General features: G+C 35.3%; 1 protein-coding gene across 1 annotated transcript; it reads right to left on the reverse strand.

The window, feature by feature from the left end:
* Positions 1-1354: 1354 nt before the first annotated feature.
* On the reverse strand, positions 1355-3593 carry LOC120070805. The gene is made up of 4 exons (XM_039022688.1): positions 3192-3593; positions 2978-3070; positions 1904-2076; positions 1355-1722 (listed from the first exon to the last, which is right to left on the reverse strand). The coding sequence occupies exons 1-4, from the start codon at positions 3505-3507 to the stop codon at positions 1528-1530; spliced, it is 777 nt and encodes a 258-aa protein (XP_038878616.1). The 5' UTR covers positions 3508-3593; the 3' UTR covers positions 1355-1527.
* Positions 3594-23792: the final 20199 nt, after the last annotated feature.

Genomic DNA, 23792 nt, shown 5'->3' on the forward strand with positions numbered 1-23792 from the left:
TATTTGACTTGCGAGGATAATGACCAAGTTGAATAATTCCTTGTGTTTGAAATTGTTCTTGGGTAGAGTTTTGAAATAGAAAGCTTTCCTTTTAAGTTTTAACCTTTAGTTCATTCTTTTTAGAAATAGAAAGATTTCATTGAAATAAAGGAAGACCCCTAGCACCTAAAGGTGATTTATACGAGAATTTCAATTGAAAACTAAATAGAAAAGACCAAAGTTCTTAAAAGGATGACCAATTTTGCACCAATAAAAAGTAGTAGACGATGCAAATCAATAAAAAAGAACCAAAAGAAGAGAGAATCTCTAAAAAGTTATTTGTTGTGCTTGCTCCATAAAGTCTAAAAGAGAAAGCTTAAAGAATAGCCTATGAAACTGTCTTCTTTAAAATAGTTCTTTTTTAGTACCAAAACTTTGTACATTTAAAAGTGATAATTTTAGTTCCTTAGGACCGTTTGAGGCAGTTGGTGAATTGAATTATTTTAGTTTACTCCATGTTTTGGAACACCGGATATAATAGTGATGTATACAACCATTTATAACCTACTATTAAGTATAGTAAATACTATTTCAAAATTCTCTTTAGTATAATATTTATTATTTGCTATAACATTTACAGTTTTTCACTTATTCTCTTTTCTTCTTTGTTATAGTGTTTATTATTTTCTACCCAAACAAAAATAGTTTTCACATCAAATACAAACAAATATAATCCAGACTAGTCTGCACCCAAATACTAACTATTATAACTCACTGATTATAATAATCAATTCATCGCTCCAAAAATTCCCTTAATTTTTATTTTTCTCCATCAAAATTTTAAAATGACAATTTATTCACTACACTTCTTAAAACATAACCATAAACTTGTATTCAATTAATTTCAATTGTGTATAAAATAACGTTAAAATATGCAAATATAGGCCAAAATAGTTATATTTTTTAAAGTATAGGGACTAAACCAACTAAAAGATCTAAAGTCATGTTTGTTAACTTTTTTCTTATTTTTAGTTTTTTTTTAAAAAAATTAAATTTATAAACACTACTTTCACCTCCAAATTTCTTATTTTGTTATCTATTTTTTATCAATGGTTTAAAAGAACAAGCCAAATTTTGAAAACTAAAAGAAGTAGTTCTTAAAATTTTGTTTTTGTTTTTTAAATTTGATTAAGAATTCAACTATTGTATACAAGATGCAAATCGTTGTAGAAAATAGAGAGAAAATAAGCTTAATTTTCAAAAACCAAAAACAAAAAATGAAATGGTTACCATAAATATTTTAAGCATACCTAAAAGAATTAGTAGGTTACATCGGAGAAAATTGTTTTACTTCTACGTCCGTTGAGTCCCCTCATCAGTTTAAGCGACTGCTAGAAACTTTGTTAAATATCTCTAAAAAAACGTTTCACACTGAGATATTCTTCTAAAAGCCACGTCCTAATCAAGATTAGAGATCGACTAGTTTCAACCTTCAACACTGTACAAAGAAGTTGAGATATAATAATACAAAGAGAGTTGAGAAATATCTCAAACAGAAGGCCCAGATCTAAGCACTCTCTCTAGTTTCTCAGCCTTTGTGTAATCATTTTCATTGAGAGGCCCAGCAGGGAATGGAGTAATTTCCACAATAAGATGTGGAGTTGGAAGCTCATCAAACAAAGCTCTCACATTGTTGCAACAAACACTCTCCCCATGAGCACTTTCCCTCCTGATTTGACAACCCTACAAATGACAAACCTCTACGTCGTGATCAATGTCTTTGAGAATAATCATGAACTCGAATGAAAAAAGGAACGGTTTGTGTGTGTGTGTGTGTGTTTGAAGGGTGAACAAGATGGATAGTAGACATCATATGGAATGCAAATGAAGGAATGAATTCTAGGCTTGTTATTAGATTTAGAACCTTGTGAGATGTGGCATCAATGAAGTGGTCATCGTCGGAAAGGAGGGATGCAATGGCTTTAAGAAGACGTCGTCCTTCGGATTTTGAAGGCACCCGGTAGTTCCTTCTGAGGGTTCCCTTTGTGGTAGGGTGCCATTTGCTCACTAGTTTCCTTTTATCAACTGCTTCATCCACTGTCAACGAACACAAGAAAGTAGAACATTCATTCATCCACTGCCAAATCCAGATGTTGATGAAATAAAAAACTGAAAAGTGAAAAGGTTTTAATTCTTTTTGAAAATCATGAACAAGTTCCTAGAACTCAAGGACACAGTTGTACAACCCATGGAACATATCCAATTCAAGTAAGATTGTGTAGATCATTAACAAATTCCTTAGGCCACACCCTTTAGTTTCAGATACAAAACTCTAATCTAGCTATATTATTCAATTCAACAAAGCTACTATAAGGTGCAAAGAACAGAATCAAAGAATAACAGTAAATTAGCATCCCAAACTCTAGGATCAAATTAAACATAATGTTGTAAGCAGGGTTGAAACATTAGAGCTGCAAGTCCCTCTAATAAACATGGAACAACTCTAGAACATTCACAAAGATCATTAAGAATCATAGACGGTCTGCCAGGCCTAGGATTCAAGACTTTTTCTTTTATAGGATACAAAGATATTACTAAAGGGAAACTCTAAAACGGAGATCCCCATCAAATAGAGTTGCAAAGTATAGCTGCCAGTCCAGCACTCAAGTTTCAATAGAAGAAAGACTTAACAAAGCCCCAAAGTATTACTTCCAACAATGTTTTACATTCATAAGTAATTGCTAGAACTTTTTCTATTAGTCTTTTGTACTCTATCAAACAAAAGAAGTCATTCAATATCAATTATATGGAGTTTCAGCTATATAATTTGTAGAATTTAGTCCCTTCCTTTAATTCAAAACCAAAACAAAAGGCAATGCTGATCCATGCATTCTTCAGTTCATAATAATGACATAACAGATTATGCTCAATTTGGTATGTTCATAAACTCCTTTTTCATAACCCACAAATCAATCAAGTTTAAAGATCACCCACAAACCTGGCTTTCCTCTTACACTCTCCAACCATTTAGAAAACCCCAAATCACTACTGCTCTCTCCATCAGCACTACCACCATAGGATAAGTCCAAATCTGGAAAGGAAGAACAAAAAAACACAAACATAAACACAAAATTTCCCAATAAAAACCAAAACCCAGAATCAGAAATGGAAAGAAACATTGAAAAGACATGAAAATCAGAAGGAAGACAAACCAGAGACAAGCGGGTTGGATTGAGATCCAGCAAGGCCAGCTCTTAGAAGGGCATAGAAAATGCAAAGTCTACCAGCCCACAAAATAGGAGCTTCGATGAGAGAAGCGTGAGTGGAGGAAGGGGAATTGAAGGTGCTGGAGAAGGATTTGTTGGATCGTGTTTTGTGGAAATGGAGGAAGGTTTTGAGGGCATTTTTGGCTTGGGTTGGAAAACCAGGGAAAAGGGTTTTGGGGAGAAGAAGATTGATGGAATGGAGAGAGTGAAATTGGAAGGGGAAAGTGGTGGATTGGTAAGGGGAAATGAGAGAAGGAAGCATTCTTGAATTGCAGACTGAGGAAATGCTCTAATCCAGGCAGTGGCAGTGTAGAGCGAAAGAGACGAGGAGGCTGTTAAGCCTTCTGGTCCTTAAACGCCGTCGTTTTAAGTCCTTCGGATTTTTTTTTTTAAGTACAACATGAGGACAAAAACAACTTAAAAGACTAAGCAAATTAGAAAGAAGATCAGAAACCACTCTCGGAGGATGTGATCTTCAAGCCATATTGTTGAATATCCAAGCGTGGACGGCTAAGTCATGAGTGACATAGTTAAATCAAAAGAAAACTTGGGATAGAACTACAATAATAAAGATTACAGACGGAATCAATAAAAGTCCGAACCTCATTCAAGTGTTTAATTTTTCTGACCAAGAGGTTCTAAATGATTTGAGAATCATTTCAACCCAAAGAGGAGAAATATCAGATTCAAGAGCTCTAGAAAGACATTCAAACATAATAATGGGTTTATCAAGCTCAACGAACCCCACCATAGAAAATTGGCACTCCATAGAAAGCATAACGTCATCCTTTGAGTCTAATCTCCACCTCACCATTGAGGATTATCACATTGAAATTTACTTTGGAAGATTCATAGGAAGGGGCAGATCAACAACTACCTTCCTCAAGGGTCGAAGGAGGACTAGAAAGCTGAGCAGGGACCTATGTAGCATTTTGAGAGAGCAACTCAATGCCTACTAAAATGTGCATGTGCCACATTGCAAAGCAATGATTGAGAAGATCATGATATCCAAAGGAGACAAAGTATCACAAGACTTGCAATAAGAGAAGTAACATTAAAGTAGCACATGTAAAAAAAGATGAAAACTTAAAGACCAAGGAGACCGAAGATGTTTTCTTCCTTTGCAATAACAAATTACATGGATACTAGATTCAAGAGTACGATGACATAAATGGTAGTGCCCATAAGCAATGATGGAGCGACTAGCTAAAGTAGTACAGGTTGGGAGAGAGTTGAGGTAAGCACGCCACAAAAAGATTTTCACTGGAATAAAAAGAGCCCATAATGATTTCCAAAACTTTTTCATGTAGAGACTTGAGGAAGACAAAGCTTCCAAAGACAATACCAGATCCAACTTGTACCTACTTTTGACATTGTAGTTTCGAGAAAGCAATTAATGCGAGGTAAAGAACAAATAAGAATACTTTAGATGATCTCAACATCTTCCAGATAGAATAATTCAGTAATTAGGTTTCATTGCCCTTCATAGATAAGACTATTCATCGATGACACACAAGGGTATTATGATAACGAGAGAAGCTTGAAAGTAGTTTCTCTAGGGGTCTAAAGGTCAGAGTAAATATCAATAGTCCAACCGTCCCTGATCCTCCAACAACCACCTTTAAGAACAAGCTCGTGGGGCGATAACCCAAACCTACATGGAGAAAAGATGTATTGGGTTAAACACTTCTTTTATATTAGTAAAATTTAGCCTAAACTTTAGTTCCTATATTTTAAAATTTATAGTAATGTAATCATTATGCTTTCAATTTGTAACAATTTGCAATTTGTAGGAAAGAAAAATTGAACCCTCTAACTTCTTAATTGATAATAAATATTTTATGTCAGTTGAATTATATTTATTTTTTAATAATTAATTTTCACAACTAGATATATAATTAAAATTAAGTGTAGAATCTTATTACGTAACGATTTAGTCTTTTTTATTTATAAACACATATGGCTTATAATTTTATATATGATTTGGTAAAGAAAAAATTTGCACTCTCATTGTCAACCTAGAAGACTGTACATTTTGAAAAATGGATATTGTTTTTATTTTAGTTCATATTTAAAAGAAAAAGAAAAGCAAATGTTTTGCGAATAAAATTATGGAAAATTATTTTAAATAAAAAATTACTGAAAGTATTTTCTAATATAGCAAAATGTCATAATCTATCAATGATAGACACTAATATTTTGTTATATTTATAAATATGTTGGTTCATATTACTATATTTGAAAAGAGCCCTAAAATTCTTCTAAGAACGTTTTTATAATAGAAACAAATAAGTATTTTTGTCATATTGAACATAGTTCAATAGACATAAATGTACATTATCAACCAAAAGATCTGTTATTTGAATCCCCACCCACCATGCTATTAGAAAAGTTTTTTTTTTCCTTCTCGAAGAGAAAAACAAAGAAGTCTTTTACTATAATATCGTAATTTTATTCATTTAGTTTATTTTTGGAGAGTTTTTTTTTTTTTTTTTGAGTAATTTGGAAAACAAATTTGGTTGAATAGAAAAACAAAAAGATTTTTACAAAAATTGTGGGTCACATCTAGACCAATTTTTTGGTACACGTGCAGACAAATTTTAAAATAGGAAGGATGGTCAGTGGGTCCAAATTGGTCATTCTATCACCTTATCCAAATGCACAAATAAAGAAAAATAGGAAAATGAACATAATTTATTTAACATTGACATTTTTAATATCCAACTCATATTGAAAATTTTGTTAGGATACCTCCTAGCAAGAGAATTCAAGAAAAAAAAGAACAAACATGAAAACTAAAAGATAGAATCGTTGGGATTGATGTTCTAATTCTCCTAGTGGTTTCGTAGTTTGTAAATATTTTGTACATATTGTTATTAACAAAATAAATATTATTTTATTTGCATTTACTCATATCCAATCAACTAAGATTCGTGGTTATTTCATGTAACTTAAGCATATATGTGAGACATACAAGTGAATCATGCCTTAAATAATAACCTAAATGGTCTGTATTATAAGGATAAAGGAGGGATATCTTATCCTAGTGACACTACAGATACAACTCGCTTTGTAGATGTTACAAGTATTGTAAAGTGCTACAAATGGTCTAATCCTGACCATTCATGTGGAGACATGCAAGTGAGGGTGTCCTATACAAAAAGTTTGTATAAGACCGGATCACAAGATGATTAATCTCTTTATATAACGTCGTTGATGATTAAGACTTACATTTCACTAAAATGACCATAGGTAACATGACCTTAATTCTGAGTAAGTTAGGAACTCCTGCCTATGAGGGCGATCATTTGATTAGTATAGGTGAGAGTGGCCAGATTGCCAACTCAACAAGCCTACCTTTTTGGGGATTCGTCTGATTGGGGAGCTGGGAACTCAGCTACACAAGACAGAATTCATTCCTTCCCCGGAGCAGGGGTAAATAGATAAATTTCTCCTTTAAGGGCTGATTTCGGGTCTTGAACATAGTAGTCACGCCCTCTCTTTGGAATAGAAGACTCAGTCATAATAGGACTATGACTTATTGTTCATTAGAGGAATTAGTGGTACTTAAGGAGTTAGATGTAACTACAGAGACAAAACGGTAAACTGATCCAGCTGTACTTACGAGCGATTTGTGAAGAGTTATCGCACTGTTGATTGGTTATATGGAAACAGAAATATATCTGTAGTGTGAAGAGTATAGCTGTCGGTCTTTATTGGACTGACCAACAGTTAACGGATGGTGGATCTCTTGACTAAAGAGTTTAGTCAGTTATTCACATACCGTTGAAGCTTCAAGCTACAGGTCCATGAGGTCCCCTTGGTAGCTCAATGGGTTCAAGTTGAGAATCAGATTTTGGGTTAGTTTGAAGTGTTCAAATTAACAAGAGGAAATTCAATTATATGTGATATAATTGGTGTGATGTATTAGATACATTAATTGGAGGAATTAATATAAATATGATTTATATTAAGTAACATAAAATAGAAAAAGAACTATAGTTTATATGTTTCATATGATGAAATATTAAAACTATAGGTTATAAATACAATATGATAACTTGTTTATCATATTTATTTATAATATATTAATTATATGATAATTAATTCTTTTTCTCTAATAACTGATTCGAGTGGGAGGTTATTGGAAGTTTTATGGTAACTGTGAAATAAAATGAAATTTTTTTTTTCCAAAATTAAAAAGTTAATTCATTCAGGAAATTCTCACGGAAAAAGGCTATCAAATAAAAACAGTTTTTACTAAGCGATAGCCGTTGAGAGCATACACGATCGTTAAGAGTTGACTATATGATACTTACTCGTTGATCGTTGCTACACGATCGAGTAGCAAAGTCTATGCGATATGCTTCCGTTTGCTAAACGATCGAGTACATCGTCTATGCGATAAGATAGTATTCATATTTCCTACTTACTTGATCATCTACTCGATCGTATACCTCCTGTCTTTCTCAATCCAAGATCATACAGAGCCCACAACTCTTGGTTTCTCATACTGAGAATACCAAGGTAACATTTGTGGTGGTGTTCTAACTCCGTTCGTGGATGGAGTTGGACTTGATTGGGTTCGAGGTGCATTTAGACGTTTGTGGAGATCGTAAGTTGTTCATTGCATTCGAGCGTTACCTTGGACGCATTGGAGACTGATTAAGGGATACTTGAAGAATAGTTCTTCAAAGGTACGTATACTCTATCCTTTGAATCTTCTTATAGCATGCTGTAATTTCTATTTATGCATAATCTGTATGTTTCCGATTAGATTGTGATTGTAGTGTTCATTCTAAATGGAATTTGGAACGATCTACTTTCGCTACTCATGGAGATATCTGTTTTAGATTTCCTTCAAGAATTGTATTACAATATTGTGAAGAAATTACAATACGCATCAGTGAAAGAATCGAATTCCCGATGCAGAAGCGAGTGAACGCTTGTGTCAGTGAACTTAATTTTTGGAATAACTCAAAACAGAGAAAAATTACAGAATAGAGAGGATAAACATTAAACTATCTTAAGCATACTTTCGAAAAAGACAGAGAGGAAGGGGAAAGAATATACATATCCTCGAATAATTCTTTCTTCATGATTTTCCTCTCCCGGTGAGATCACGAACTCAGAACTTCTCCCACGAACACAGCAACTAACAGTAACCTTTGGACACTTCCACCAAGTGCCTTCCTTATTATTTGCTAGATGAGAAATCAAGCAAGAGCTGTGGGCTTGCTTTCTTTAATTTTGGTAAGGGAGAAAAGGAAAACCTTGAGAGTATTTCACAGAGGACGAAGGATTGTGTGCAGAGAGAATTTCCAACTTGTTTCACATAAAAAAAATTCTTCACTAACTCCCCTGTTAATGGCAATATGAGAGATGTGGGAGAGTTATCAAATAATTCCCTTCACATAGTGAAACAAGTCCCAAGGCAGTTATTTTCAAATATAATTTTAATTATATTAACTAAACTATTATAATTAAAATTAAACTATATATTATATCTCATATAATATATAATCTATAGTTTGTATTATATCACATAAAATATAACTTATAGTTTTTATTCTCTCATATAACCTATAGTTTAATATGAATCATATTCATATTAATTTTAACATATAGTTTTTATATGTATCTCATTTGTATAATTAATATCTGAATCATATTCAAATATTTATCTATCTCATTACACTTTATAATATAATGTATCTACATACATTATATTAATTGTATCTCATACAATTAATTTTCTTTAATTAATTTGAACAATTCACATTAATGCAAAATTAATTGATTCTCATTAATCCTTAATGAGCTAGCAAGGGGACCTTATGGACTTACAGATTAGAAGCTTTAGTGATACAAGATTAATTAATTAAATTCTTTAATTAAATCATTCCACCTTCATTAACTATCGGTCACTCCACTATAGATCGACAACTGCACTTTTCACCCTGTAGATATATTTCTATGTCCATTGGATATAACCAACCAATAGTGAATTGACCCTTCACAAATTACTCATAACTACAGCTGGGTCGAAATTATTATTTTACCTTTGTAGTCACATCTAACTCCTTAAGTACCATTGATCTCTCTAATGAACTATTAGTCATAGTCCAACTATAACTAGACCTTTCTCTGGCCAGTGAGAGGGTGAGACGCCTCATTGTTCAAGATTCAGAATCAACCCTTAAGAGAGGAATTTATCTACTAATCTTATGACCGAGAAGGAGTGAATTCCATCTTGTGTAGCTGTGTTCCAAGCTCCCCACTCGGATGAATCCCCAAAATAGTAGGCATATTGAGTCGGTGAATTTGGCCACCCTCACTCATGCGGATCAAAGGATCACCCTTATAGGCAGGAGTTCACAACTCACTCAGAATTAAGGCCAAGTCACCTATGGTCATCCTAATGAAATGTAAGTCTCTTCAAGTAATGACGTTATAAAAAGAGACTAATCATTTCGTGGTCCGGTCTTATGCAAACTCTTTGTATAAGATACCCCCACTCGCATATCTTAACATCTATGATCAGGATCAGATCATTTATAACACTTCACAATAAGATAAATAATAGGAGTATTACTAATACTAATAACTAAGGGTCTTACAATACTCCACCCTTTACAAACACCTTGTCCTCAAGGTATACTTACAAATTATTTTCCTTCTTACACTTTTAAAACACAGAACCCACTACCTTGTTGGAAGAATTTGTCTTCTTTAGCCTTGGAAATCAATTGGGCTTAAGTAATTTCACTTGCATTCAGCCCGTCGGACAACCCAATACCCAATAGACTTCCATAATCTTCCATCTCCTCACAAGGCACGTGACCATCATTAATAACTTTTTGGACCACGACCTAGTTCAGCCTTTGGGCCCATTCACCATTTTCTTTAAAATTACCCATGAGCTTCCGCCCCCTCCAACTCATATTCCAATCCTTTTCTGCCATTTAATAAATGGCCTCAATGTCATTATTAAATTCAAGTCTACTAAGACCCTTCGAGTTCGCCCATGCCATCTTCTTCTGATCTTCGTACATAGCTCTGCCTCTCCTTGTGGTTTCTGAAGGAATCAAATTTCCGCGAAAGCATGTGAACGTCTTGCATTTAGACATTCATTTTTATGGAAAGAAAAACAGTAAAATAAAACATGCATTTGTAGGATAAACATTCAAACAAAAACTATAAGCATGCTAGAAAAGAGGAAGAAGAGAAGAAATCAAAACTACGATCTCGAACTTCTTCAATGAAGGACACCACCGACAAAGTTACCTTGCTATTCTCTAGGATTCCAAAGAACTTGGAAGAGTGGTCTCCAAGAATGTTTTAGGAGAAAAAGGGTAGAGAATTTTTAGAGAAAAGGTAAAGGCTTGGAGGCTAGGTTTTTTGTATAATAAAAACCCGCTTGCCTTAAATGGGATCTAAGGATATATTTATAGGGAGAAGGATTAACCCTTTCTCCAAGAATTTCCCTTTATACCCTTAGTGTTAATTAATTAAATAATCCTTATTTAATTAATTGGCACATTAATTAAATAACCATATATTAAATCTTATTTAATATACATTTAATTAATTATCATAAATATCATATATTTATACTAACCTCCAATCTTCATTATTTCTTAATCAATTAATTAATCAATTAAATAACTATATTAAATCATATTTATTATGGAGTTAATCAACATATAGATATCATATATTTATATGTGTATATCTCTTTATGAATCCAATTCATATAAATATAATATTTGAATCTTATTCAAATATATCTCTCTTACATAATTTGAATTATAGAACATATCTATAATTAACCATTATATATTAATCTCATTCATATAAAATTTCCTCATTTGATTTGAACAATTTAAATCATTCCTCATTATTATCCTTTAGTGAGCTAACAAGGGGACCTTATGAACCTACAAATTAGAAGCTCCAATGATTTGATTAAACTCCTTTAATCCAATTAATCAATGTTCATTAATTATCGATCACTCCACTAAAGACCAATAGTTGCCTCTTCGTACTGTAGATATATTTCTGTGTTCATGGTATAACCAATCAATAAAGCGATGACCCTTCACAAATGCTTATAACTACAGTTGGGTTAAAATATCGTTTTACCTCTGAAGTTACATCTAACTTCTTAAGTACCATTGATTCCTCTAATGAATAAACAGTTTATAGTCCAACTATAAACTAATACCTCTTAGGCCAGTAAGAGGTTGAGGCCTCATTATTCATGTAATGGCCTGGCTCCCTAGGACTTATACTAGGTTGTTACTTCATGCATGCATAAATCTCAAAACGACTCTCTCACAAATTTTAACTAAATCAAGCGCATTTTATTAAATAAATAACTTTTTAAAAATCTAAATAACTGAAAATCTTTGATCAGGGTCCCCCTAAAATATAAGTTCAAAATAATTTTCTTGAAGTTTTATAAATAAAAATTTCAACAATGGAACTCTAAGTTCGAACATCAAGACTAGAATTTAAAACACTAAAACATGAAAACATGAGCGGAAGTATCTCTCTGGTCCCAATGGCACGATCAAGGATTCTTTCTGTCATTCGTCGGTACGTCCTTGCACTTACTTGAAAAACATAACATAGAAAAGGATGAGTATAAAATACTCAGTAAGTAACCCCACTACCGGGATCAGGCTAAGCATCTATGTCCTCTAGATGCCACTCTCTAGTAGGCCATGTATAAACTTTTACTTTCCATGAGATGACTAACGAGTGAATAGTTGAACCCACTCTACCATAGATTAGGTGTACCCACAAACCTTTGGTGAATCCCAAAGGAAACACAAACTTCTGGTGAAGTCCCGAAGGAGATCACCACCTCTGGTGAATCCTGAAGGAAATACGAAACTCTGGTGAATCCCAAAAGAAACACGAAACCTCTGGTGAATCCAGAGGGAAACACGAAACTTCTGGTGAAATCCTGAATGAGATCACCACCTCTAGTGAATCCTGAAGGAAACACAAAATCCCTGGTGAATCCCAAAGGAAACACAAAATCTTTGTTGAAATCCCGAAGGAGATCACCATCTTTGGTGAATCCCGAAGGAAACACAAACCTCTAGTGAAATCCCGGAGGAGATCACCACTCTGGTGGGTGTCTAATTACAAGTAGGGGTGTTGGGAATGGCCTAAACTCGCAGTTCATAAATGTTGTTAATTTATCAATAAAATTTTGTTGAGTTTTTTATTCAATAAATTACTATTGATATTGCATCCTTCTATGAAAATCCAATAAACAAATCCATGGTTATAATATAAATACTTTAACTTTATGTGGTGACATAAAAATGAATCAAGTTTTAGTATGTAACCAAAATAGTCTATAAGTATACGGATGAGATTGGGTACCCTATCCTGGTAACACTATTAGATGCGACCGATTTTGTATACTGATTCAAATGATGTGATCCAAAAATTATTCATGTAGAGACATGTGAATGGAGGCATCCTGTGTAATGAGTTTGCATAAGACTGGACCTCGAAATAGTCACTTTTCTTTATAACAACCTTTTACTGTTAAAATCTACTATCTCAAACTCAATGACCTAGGATAACTCGATTTTAATCCTGAGCTAACTATGAACTCCTGTTTATTTGAGATTATCCTTTGATCTACATAGGTGAGAGTAGTCCAACAACACTACTCAATAAGTCTCCAATTTTGGGGATAAGACCGAATAGATAGTTGGGGACATAGCCTTGTGAAGGATCTCATACCGAGAGTTCCATGAGCAGGTTCAAATCGCTCTGATTTCACAGTGACTGAAACACAAAAGATATATATTCAACACTAACAGTTATGCATATAAACCTAATTATCGACATGCTCAGAACATAATAAATAACAAGGAAAGGGTTCATACCAGTTGAAGACTCTCTTCGAACGTCTGAATCCTAAGCAACGAAAACCCTCTAAACAAATCTACCAACACCCGGCGGGTATGTCGACTGCAACAACACGAACAGTACGAACACGAACAATGCAGCGGAGACGATACCACCACTAGTGAAACCCGGGTATCTTCGAGTGGAAAACCAAAGAGTGGGCTTTGGTGAGTTTGGTAGAGGACGGAGGACAACGTGCCGTGCAGACGATAAGCAAGTGGGAGATGAAACTGTCTTATCGTATAGCGAAAATGCTTATCGTATAGAAGAGCTACACGATCGTGTATAACAGGTTGAACGATCGTTTAGGAAAAACGTATACGATCGTTTTGAGAAAACGTGAGGTAAACGATCGTTTAGACAGACGAACTTCTATCATATAGGCTCTCGCGATAGCTTTCACGAATTCTTTTGGGCGCGGACGAAAAATATGAATGCACGATTTTGAAAAAATGAAAACGATTTTCGTTTTAAATCTGACGGTTACCATAACCTATGCAGCCCACTACCACGTCCGAACGTGGACAAATTAGTTAATTATCAAATAATTAATCAATTAATTTAATTAATAAATATAATCATATATTTTATATCCTATAGTTTGATATCACATATCTACTATAGTATTTTCTCCTCTACTTGATATAAATCATATTTTATATCTAATTTCCTCCAAATTAATGTATCTCATACATTTAGCCAATTATATCATATATAATTAAACTTCCTCTTGTCAATTTGAACATTTCAAATTAACCCAAACACTGGTTCTCGACTTTATCCAAGCTACCTAGGTGACCTAATGACCTGTGGCTCGAAGCTCCAACATTACATGAATAGCTAATAAACTCTTTAACCACGAGATCCACCATCCGTTAACTGTTAGTGATTCCACTAAAGACCAACAGCTGAACGCTTCTTACCACAGATATATTTCTGTGTCCATCGGATATAACCAATCATGAGTACAATGACCCTTCACAGGTGCTCGTAAGTATAGCTGGGCCATTTACCGTTTTGCCACTGTAGTTATATCTCACTCCTTAAGTACCACTGATTCCTCTAATGAACAATACAACATAGTCCAACTATATGAGAACACCTCTCGGGCTAAGAGAAGGTGTGTGGCGCCACATCGTTCAAGCTCGGAATCAGCCCTTAAGTAGCATCTATCTGTTTACCTCTGCCTCGGGGAAGGAGTGAATTCCATCTTGTGTAGTTGAGTTCCCAGCTCCCAAATCAGACGAATCCCCAAAATGGTAGGTTTGAATCGGCTACTTGGCCACTCGCACCCATACAAATCAAAGGACTGCCCTCAATAGCAGGAGTTCCCAACTCACTCAGGATTAAGGTCATGTTATCTATGGTCATCCTAGTGAAGTGAAGTCTCTGTCATGAATGGTGTTATATAATGAGACATTAACACTTTGTGGTCAGGTCTTATACAAACTCTTTGTATAGAACGACCCCGTTCGCATGTCCTCAACACGAATGATCAGGATCAGACTATCTGTGACAAGTCACAACACTTGTGACCATTCCACAAAGCGGGCCGTGTCTGTAGTGTTACCAGGATAAGGTTTTCCTCCTTTATCCATTTACTACAGACTATTTTGGTTATCACTCAAGACATGATCTACTTGTATGTCACCACATACATGCTTAAGTCACATACAGATAACCAGGGATTTTATGTTTATTGGTTTATGGTAAAGCAAATAAAACAAATAATTGAGAAAAAAAAAACAAGATGTGAAGTAAATATCATATATTAACAACACAGGTGTTCGTATATACTGTTTACAAACTGCAGGACACGAGAGTTTAGGGCATCAACCCCAACACCTTGCAATATGGAATTCACTCCTACCTGATTTAAGGTTAGTAGATGGGATGTTCTCTTAAGCGTTAATGTCTTGGCTTGAACAATGGGACCTCGCCCTCTCATGGAAGAGAGGGTTATGATTTATAAGTTGGACTATAAATCAATTGTTCAATGGAGGATCAGTAGGAGCTTAAGGAGCAAGATATATTTACAGGGGTAAAATGATAATCTTTGACCCAGTTGTAAATACAAATGACCTGTGAAGGATTGACTTACTTATTATGGTTAAAATGGACAAAAATATATCTACAGTGAGGAGAGTGCAACTGTCGAGCTATAGGGGAATGTTTTGGTAGTTAACGAATAGTGATTAATTCAGTTTAAAGAGTTTAACCAATTAATTACAAGTCATTAGAGCTCATGATCTGTAAGTCCATAAGGTCTCTCTTGAAGGAAATCAGACATGAGTATTTCCATGAGCAGCGGAATGATCGTTCCAAATTCCATTTGATATTGACATACACAATTACAGTACAAGAAACAAAAACTAACAGGTCATGCACAATACGAAATTACAGCATGCTTTTGATAATCAAGGGATAACAAATACATACCTTTGAAGACTCATTCTTCAGACTCCCTCGATCACGAACGCTCGTTCAGTCTCCAAGATGGCAATACACGAATGCTCAACACAACAACCGAAACACAGCACGATCAACAACAACCACCACACAAACACCGTGAACACACAACGAACAGCCTTCAAAACCTCGAACTCAGTCGAGTTGAGTGAGGACACCACCACAATGGTTACCTTGGTATTCTCAGTGTGAGAATCCAGAAGTATAGGCTCTGTATGGACTTGGTTAGAGGAAGAGACCAGAGGAACAACAACCGTGTAGATGATTAAGCAAGTGGGAGATGAGAAATGTCTATCGTATAGACGAATGCTCAATCGTGTAGAAGAAGGCAACCTATCATATAGATAATGCCCTGCGATCGTTTAGCTACGACTAGCTAAGTGCATTATCGTATAGTAACATTCCACGGTCATCTAATCTCTCTATGAGTTATCATTTAGTGAAACCATTTCACTTGACAGCAATTCCGTGAGTTCCTTTCTAAATTAAGCAACTCTACTAAATTTAGGAAAACATTTTTCTTTTATCTCACGGTTACCATAAAACCACCAATAACCTCCCACTTAATTGGTTATTAGAGAAAAAGAGATAATTATCTAATAATTAATATTATTATAAATATATATGATAACCAACTTACCATATTATATTTATAACCTATAGTTTTAATATTTCATCTCATGAAATATATAAACCATAGCTTTTTTTCTATTTTATGGTACTTAATGTAAATAATATTTACATTAATCCTCCACTTGATGTATCTCATACATCACACTGATTATATCATATATAATCAAATTTTCTCTTGTCAATTTGAACATTTCAAATCAACACCAAGAACTGATTCTCAACTTGAATCCATTGAGCTACCAAGGGGACCTTATGCACCTGTAGCTTGAAGCTCCAACGGTACGTGAATAACTGACTAAACTCTTTAGTCACAGGATCCACCATCCGTTAACTGTCGGGCACTCTACTAAAGACCGACCGTTGCACTCTCCTTACTATAAATATATTTTGTGTTCATATCAACCAATTAACAGTGCATAACCCTTCACAGATCACTCGTAAGTATAGCTGAGTCAATAATCGTTATGCCCCAGTAGTTACATTAAACTTCTTAAGTACCATTGATCCCTCTAATGAACATAAGTCATAGTCCTACTATGACTGGGTCCTCTCTTCAAAAGAGAATCTATGGCCACTATGTTCAAGACTCGGAATCAGCTTTAAGGAAGCAATCTATCTATTTACCCCTAATTCGGGGAAGGAGTGAATTTCATCTTGTGTAACTGAGTTCCCAGCTGTCAAATTAGACAAATCCCCAAAAAGGTAGCTTGTTGAGTTGGCAATTTGGCCACTCTCACCCATACTAATCAAAAGACCGCCTTTAAAGTCAGGAGTTCCCAAAACACTCAAGATTAAGGTCATGTCACCTATGGTCGTTTAGGTGAGATGTAAGTCTCAAGTATCAACGGCATTATATAAAGAGACTAGTCATCCCGTGGCCCAGTCTTATACAAACTCTTCGTATAGGACACCCCCGCTCACATGTCTCCACATGAATGGTCAGGATCAACCATCTGTAGTAGTTCACAAAGCGGGTCGTATCCACAGTGTCACCAGGATCAGGTATCCCTCCTTAATCATTATACTACAAACCTATTTAGGTTATCACTTAAGGCATGATCCACTTGTATATCTCATATACATGCTTAAGTTTTTATACAATAACAATGGAGTTTTGTTTATTGGATATGAGTAAATGCAAAATTAAATAACTCTTATTTTATTAATAACAATGTGTACAATTTACAAACTATGAGACTCCGAGAGAATTAGGACACGAATCTCAACATCTCTACTAGCTCGTAATTTGGATTAGTAAATTGAGTAATCTTGATAAGATTTGAAATTAGGGTTTAGAATTTGAAATGTTCAAATTCAATTAGGATTTCTATTTATTGTATTCGATACAATTAAAAAGTTTAATTTTATCGAAATTAAACGAAATTGGAGAAACGATTAATGTTTTAAAATGATTTAAATATTAATTGTATTAAATTAATTTCATTTTGATGGATTTTTTAATTAATTTAATATTAGAAATTAAATTAATAAATTTAATTAAAAGGTTTAATTAATTAGTTTTATTTAAAAAATAATTAATTGGATTAATTTTTATAAAACTAATTAAATAAGTTTAAATAAAAATGGTTTTAGAAATCATTTTTTTTGGAAAATCTTTTTTGAAAACCTTTTTTCAAGGTAGAGATTCATTTGGAAATCTCCACTATGTATTGAACTTCCTTATTCATATCCCATTTTCTCCATGAAATTGGAGTTGCCCTTCATGCAAGCTATGAATTTGCATGATGAAAGCTCTATAAATTGGAGTGTTCAGCTGAATTATGATTCATGCTTACAAGAACATAAAAAGAAACTCTGCAGAAAATTACCAAACCCTCTTCGTATCTTATGTACTTCCAACTCAATTTAGTGTTTCCACCACACAATCCTTGCAAGAGAATAGTAGAGAAGATCTTAGTGGTTGTCTACTTGAAGATTGAAGCTTTTTCACGTGGAACTCAGCTGGACTTGAAGAGGATACTTCAAACGTATTGTATTCAGCCAACCCTCTTCTGTAAAAGTTACTTTGAAGCATGTTTGAAACTCAAAATAAGTATGATTAGAGTGCTTATTGATTCTGTTTTTCATCCGTTGCACGTTAATATACTCTAACAATGGGTAACTACCACTATCATAAACATAACATGCATAATAAAACATAGTCCCACAACATATCACCACAAACTCACACCATAATCGCATCACAATTCACAACGCATCATGCGCTCGCCGGATTTTTTTATTTGGTGAGTTATTGATAATTTTTCTTTGGATTTCTTCATTGGTTCTTTAGTACACACTGAATTTTGGGCCAATTTGATTTACCTATAAGATTTGGAGCATCGATTCAAGTTTTTGAAAGTTGCTAGTGTACTATTCGACAAGTTCTAGAGCTTTGGAGATCATAATTGGTGAATATTAAGACTATGGAACTTTTTGGATTAGTTATAAATGTGGAAATTGGATTTTAAATCCTAAATTGTGGTTTATGTATAGATTTGAATCTTTGAGCGAAGTTTGGAATAAATTTGGAGTAAACAAATCGTTTGAGACATTAATTCAAGTTTTTGTTGGAGGTTAATTTCTTGGATTAATTTTGAAATTTCAATTTGAGGTAAGTAATCTTACTACTAGAACTGCCTATGTGCCAAGCGATAAATTTAAGATTAATTTTGAGGATTCTAAGACTTCTTACATCGAGATGCATACGGATAAATAAGTTGACCTTGATTATGTTTTGAAGTATGTCATGAGTGCTAGTATGAACTAAGTTAATTTGTTAATATGATTTGCTAGATGAACATTGAGCTTGATGATACGTATTTGCATGTTATGCGATGCAAATTTTCCTAATAAGACCCAAGTATAAGCCTCACTAGTTTTCCTGGTAAGTCCAAGGTCGAACACAGGGACTACTGAGTAATATGCGACAATTAATTTAATTCTCTTACGGTGGTGAAAATAAATAAGTTGGATGGTGTTTTGATTAAGTATACTTGTTACAATGATTATGCGACGGAATTCAAACAAGTGTTGATGAAATCAAGAGTTACAATGAGTATGCGATGAATGGGTTGAGAAAGGGTTTAGCTAATACTTCCTAAGATTACGTACAAGTTATCATGCTACACACAAACAACGACATGTCATCTATCAATGCAAATGCTTCCTATTTCTAGAACGCATGCGATGTATACAAAAAAGTCAATAGGACTTATGTCTAAGCCTCTATTCTTGTCTATGCGATGATGCATGATGCACACATAAAACAAGGTGACCGCATACTATCATATCCTATTTCTAAGGTGCATGCGATGTGTAAATAGCGATAGAACTTATGTTTAAGTTTCTATTTCTTGCTTATGCGGTTCTAATCTGACTCTCTCAAGCCTAGATTCTAATCTGACTCTCTCAAGTCTAGATTCTATCTTTAGACTACTCTCTCAAGTGTCTCTAAAGGGTGAATGACGCATACATAAGGCAAGATGATCGCATAAAATGTAAATCTTAGGTCATACCAGCTAAGTACTTCTCAACCCATTCGGGAATTTAGCTACTCATGCGAAGTGTGGAGAGATTGAACATAGATTGAAATGGTATTTCCATTTTCTAAGTAAAGTGTTGAGTACAAAGTAGAAATGGAATTTAGAGTTAAGAAGCCCGGTAAGCAATATCTTGCTTCCCGTGGCCTTTTACACTGTCTTTTTCACTTCAACTCTATCCAGAAGAATATTCTTGCTCTCGCAAGTGTTGGTCCTCTCTCCTTGTAGTGCTTTTCGGCAGTCTCTCGATATGTCCGGGAATGATCTCTCGGTTTCTTCGTCTCCTAGCTCGTCTCCGTCTTCTAAATCTAAGTATGTATGCAAGCAGACTAACGGCTCTCTAACTTCTTCTCTATATGATATATCCTCTTTTACAATGGTGGCCTTCGGTATTTATAGAGCTCAAGGTGAATCAACCTTTCTCTCTAATGATTGCAATGATGGGCGGTCATTAAATCTCCTGCTCTGATGCGCCGATTAATGGTCACCGAAAGTTGAGTGTACTTGCTACAGTGTAGCTTTAACGACTTGTCAACTAAATTCGGATTCGACCGTCATCAGCTTTCCGTTCCATTATGATTTATTATGCTGTCACCTTGATGCGCAGTCTTTATGCGGCCACCTTCTTGAGCAACTTCTCATGATTGCATACGATTGCGTGACTTTGCGATCGCAATCTTTCAAGCGCGCGGACGCCTAATTTCTTGGATCGCAATTTTACTTGTGCTAACGCATTTTTCCTGCACAAAATACGTAAATTAGCTACTTTTACACGATGGGTGCATGCGATCACAATTTCTTCAGTTTAGCACTTTTGGACATGATATTGTATGTTTTTACCGTCGCATTCTCTCATTGTTTTACTTATTTACGTTACCCATTATCACACCCCCCAAATTTAAAACAATACTTGTCCTCAAGCATAAACTAAAGATTTTATTTAAAGAGAACCGCCTTTTCCCTACCTAGACTTCTCAAGGTGCCTTATTCAAATTTCATGAACCAACGCCTTCTTAATTTCTATCTTGGTCTCTTCCTAAAATATTTCTAATCTTTAAGGACTGCAAGTTTAACCTTCAAAAAGACTTTACTTATTTCCAGGACATCGCATGATTTATTTCAAAACTTTTTCCAACCGGGGTGTTTCCAAATGATTTTTATCCTTGCGCAATTTAGATATTCTTTTTGTGATCTTGCACTGATGCAAGTGTTTGGCCTTCGTTTTGGCTTGCCCCCATGGGTGTCATGCGAGCATCCAACTACGAGCAAGATGCTCTTTCTCAGTTTAAACTCATGCCCATTACTTTTATTTGGCAGCGGAGTTGCGATCACTTGATTTATGCATTGATCACGATTCCCACCTTCGTTTTGGCTTGCCCCTACGGGTGTCATGCGGACATCCAACTACGAGTAGGATCCGATCTCAACGTTATGATTTTTTTTTTTAGATTGAGATCTCTAAAAGTAGCAAGGTTGAAAACAGATACTAGCCCTCCAAATTTATACACAGCAATGTCCTCATTGCTGATAGATAGAAATAACTCATGCGATACTCTTAGGAAATTTCGTAAAAATCGTTTTGAAAGAAAGCTGGTGGACCGCTATCTTCAAGAAATGTTTCATGAATTGATTGTCCTAAAATTAAGTTGACTCTAGTACATGCGGTAAGAAATAAAGGCATGAATTTCATCATTGAAATCATAATTGGTACGGGAAAAATGCGATGACTAAATAAAGTAATCAAAATTTAATGAATGCGTCAAACTAAAGAGGATGCAATGATAAAATTTAGCAATATTAAAATGAGATGCAAGAAGTGCAAAATTTGGAATAGAAGAGTCAAGGAAGAATACAACCTCCCAAATTTGTTTTGTTGCCCGCATCATCTATGATCGCATCCTTCTTTGCGGTGGGCCGATTCCTCGATTGCGATGGGCTAATCGTTCTGATTGCATGTTTTTAGGTTATCGCGTAGCTCCACCGCAATTGTTCACTACGATTGTTGCTAAATATTGAGAGGGTAAAAAGTATGGAAGACAGAGTTGGAAATTCCAAAGAGTAGTGGTTGTACAAAAAGGTAAAGTAAGTTCCTGAAATAAAGATATCAAAAGGATACTTCAAAAAAATTGTGTCCCTGATGAGTTTGTTTCACATATTAGTGTAGGGACTACTCATTTCTTCTTCAGTCAGGATGCCTCAGGTCCACGGAGGTTTTCTCACGATGAAAGTCTCCTCCGTGATACATCTTGACTCTTTGCCCGTTGACCTTAAATGCATTGGTCCTTTCTTCATTAGTTAATTTGACTGCACCATGCACGAATACTTCTTTTATTATAAATGGTCCAGATCAGCATGACTTTAATTTTTCGGGAAACAGTCGTAGCTTGGAGTTGAATTGCAAGACCTTCTGTCCAACCTGGAGATTCTTTTCACATAGTCATTTGTCATGCCATCGCTTTGCACGTTCCTTGTAGATCTTGGCATTTTCATATGCTTGAATGCTCCATTCGTCTAGCTCGAGCAACTGAAGTTTTCTCTCCTCCCCTACAATTTTCAAATCAAAATCGAAATTCTTCACAGCCCACAATGCCTTGTGCTCTAATCCCAGCGGTAAATGAAATGTCTTCCCAAACACCAGCGCATATAGGGACATGCCTATAGGTGTTTTATAGGCAGGCCTATATGCCCACAAGGCATTGTCAATCTTCATGGCCCAATCTTTGCATGAAGGATTCACCACCTTTTCTAGGATCAGTTTGATTTCCCTATTAGACACCTCAGCTTGGCCATTTGTCTGTGGATGATATGCAGTGGCGACCTAATGGTGGATATTGTACTTGAGCAGCAGTTTGTTGATGACGCCATTGACAAAGTGGGAGCCTTCATCACTTATTATGGCACGTGGGGTGCCAAAACGAGTGAAGATGTTTCTTCGCAAGAATCTGGAGATTGTCGTCATATTGTTTGCGATGCATGATACCGCTTCAACCCACTTGAAGACATAATCGACGGCCAATAGAATGTACTTGTGACCATTTGATGGTGGAAATGGTCCCATGAAGTCTATGCCTCACACATCGAAGAGTTCCAATTCTAATATAATGTTCATCGGCATCGCATTCTTCCATGAAATGTTTCCCGTGCATTGGCACTTGTCGCATTTCATAGAATAGTTTCGCGCACCCTTGAATAGAGTCGGCCAATAGTACCCACTTTGTAACACTTTTTCTATTGTGCGTTGACCTCCGAAGTGTCCACCATAAGGTAAGTCATGGCATTAGGAAAGTATGTGCTGATAAGCAGTCTCTAGCACATATAGTCGCAAGATCTAGTCTGACCCCTCTTGTAAAGATTCGGCTAGTCCCAATAGTAGGATTTACATTCATGCATAAGCTGCCTCTTTTGGTGGGCTGTGTAATTTTCTGAAAATTGCTCACAGACCAGGTAATTGACAACATCTGCGTACCATGGTAATTCTTCAAGTTTGAACAGTTGCTCATCTGGAAAGGATGTGTTCACCTCCGATTGAATGCGGTCTGGGGATATGAAGCATGTAGCAACCGACCGAGAGGTGTGCGTTGCGTGAGTATGTGAGTGACCTTATTTGCTTAGTGTGAAGCTGCGGCAATGCCTGTCTATTAGGCTAACACATTGCTTATCTATGAGTAAAGTCAGCAACAAACCAACTGCCCGAGAGGGTAAGTGGTTGGTCGCATTAAGCAATGTATGCTTTGTTCACTAGAGATAGGAAAAAGCTTAGGTCAGCCAAGTTCATGTGATTACCTTGTCCTATAAGCGCATCATTCATCATTTAGGCATACTCGGAGATAGTCTAAACCCAAATCTAAGACTCGAGAGAGCGATTGGAACGCTAGACAAGAACGGGGAACTTAAGAGTAAGCTTCGTTTGTTAACCTGCATCGCATGCCCCTAGGAATAGGAATGATATTATGTGTGCATATTT

Source organism: Benincasa hispida, chromosome 2, assembly GCF_009727055.1.
Source record: "Benincasa hispida cultivar B227 chromosome 2, ASM972705v1, whole genome shotgun sequence".
Lineage (NCBI taxonomy): Eukaryota > Viridiplantae > Streptophyta > Magnoliopsida > Cucurbitales > Cucurbitaceae > Benincasa > Benincasa hispida.

Bases quoted from the DNA above. Each gene is read 5' to 3' on its own strand.
- LOC120070805 (XM_039022688.1), bottom strand. From the start codon at position 3,507: ATGCTTCCTTCTCTCATTTCCCCTTACCAATCCACCACTTTCCCCTTC. The intron at 3,071-3,191 runs GTTTGTCTTCCT...CTTCCTTTCCAG, and splicing joins ATCCAACCCGCTTGTCTCTG to ATTTGGACTTATCCTATGGT. The intron at 1,723-1,903 runs GTTCTAAATCTA...TGTCATTTGTAG, and splicing joins TTGATGCCACATCTCACAAG to GGTTGTCAAATCAGGAGGGA.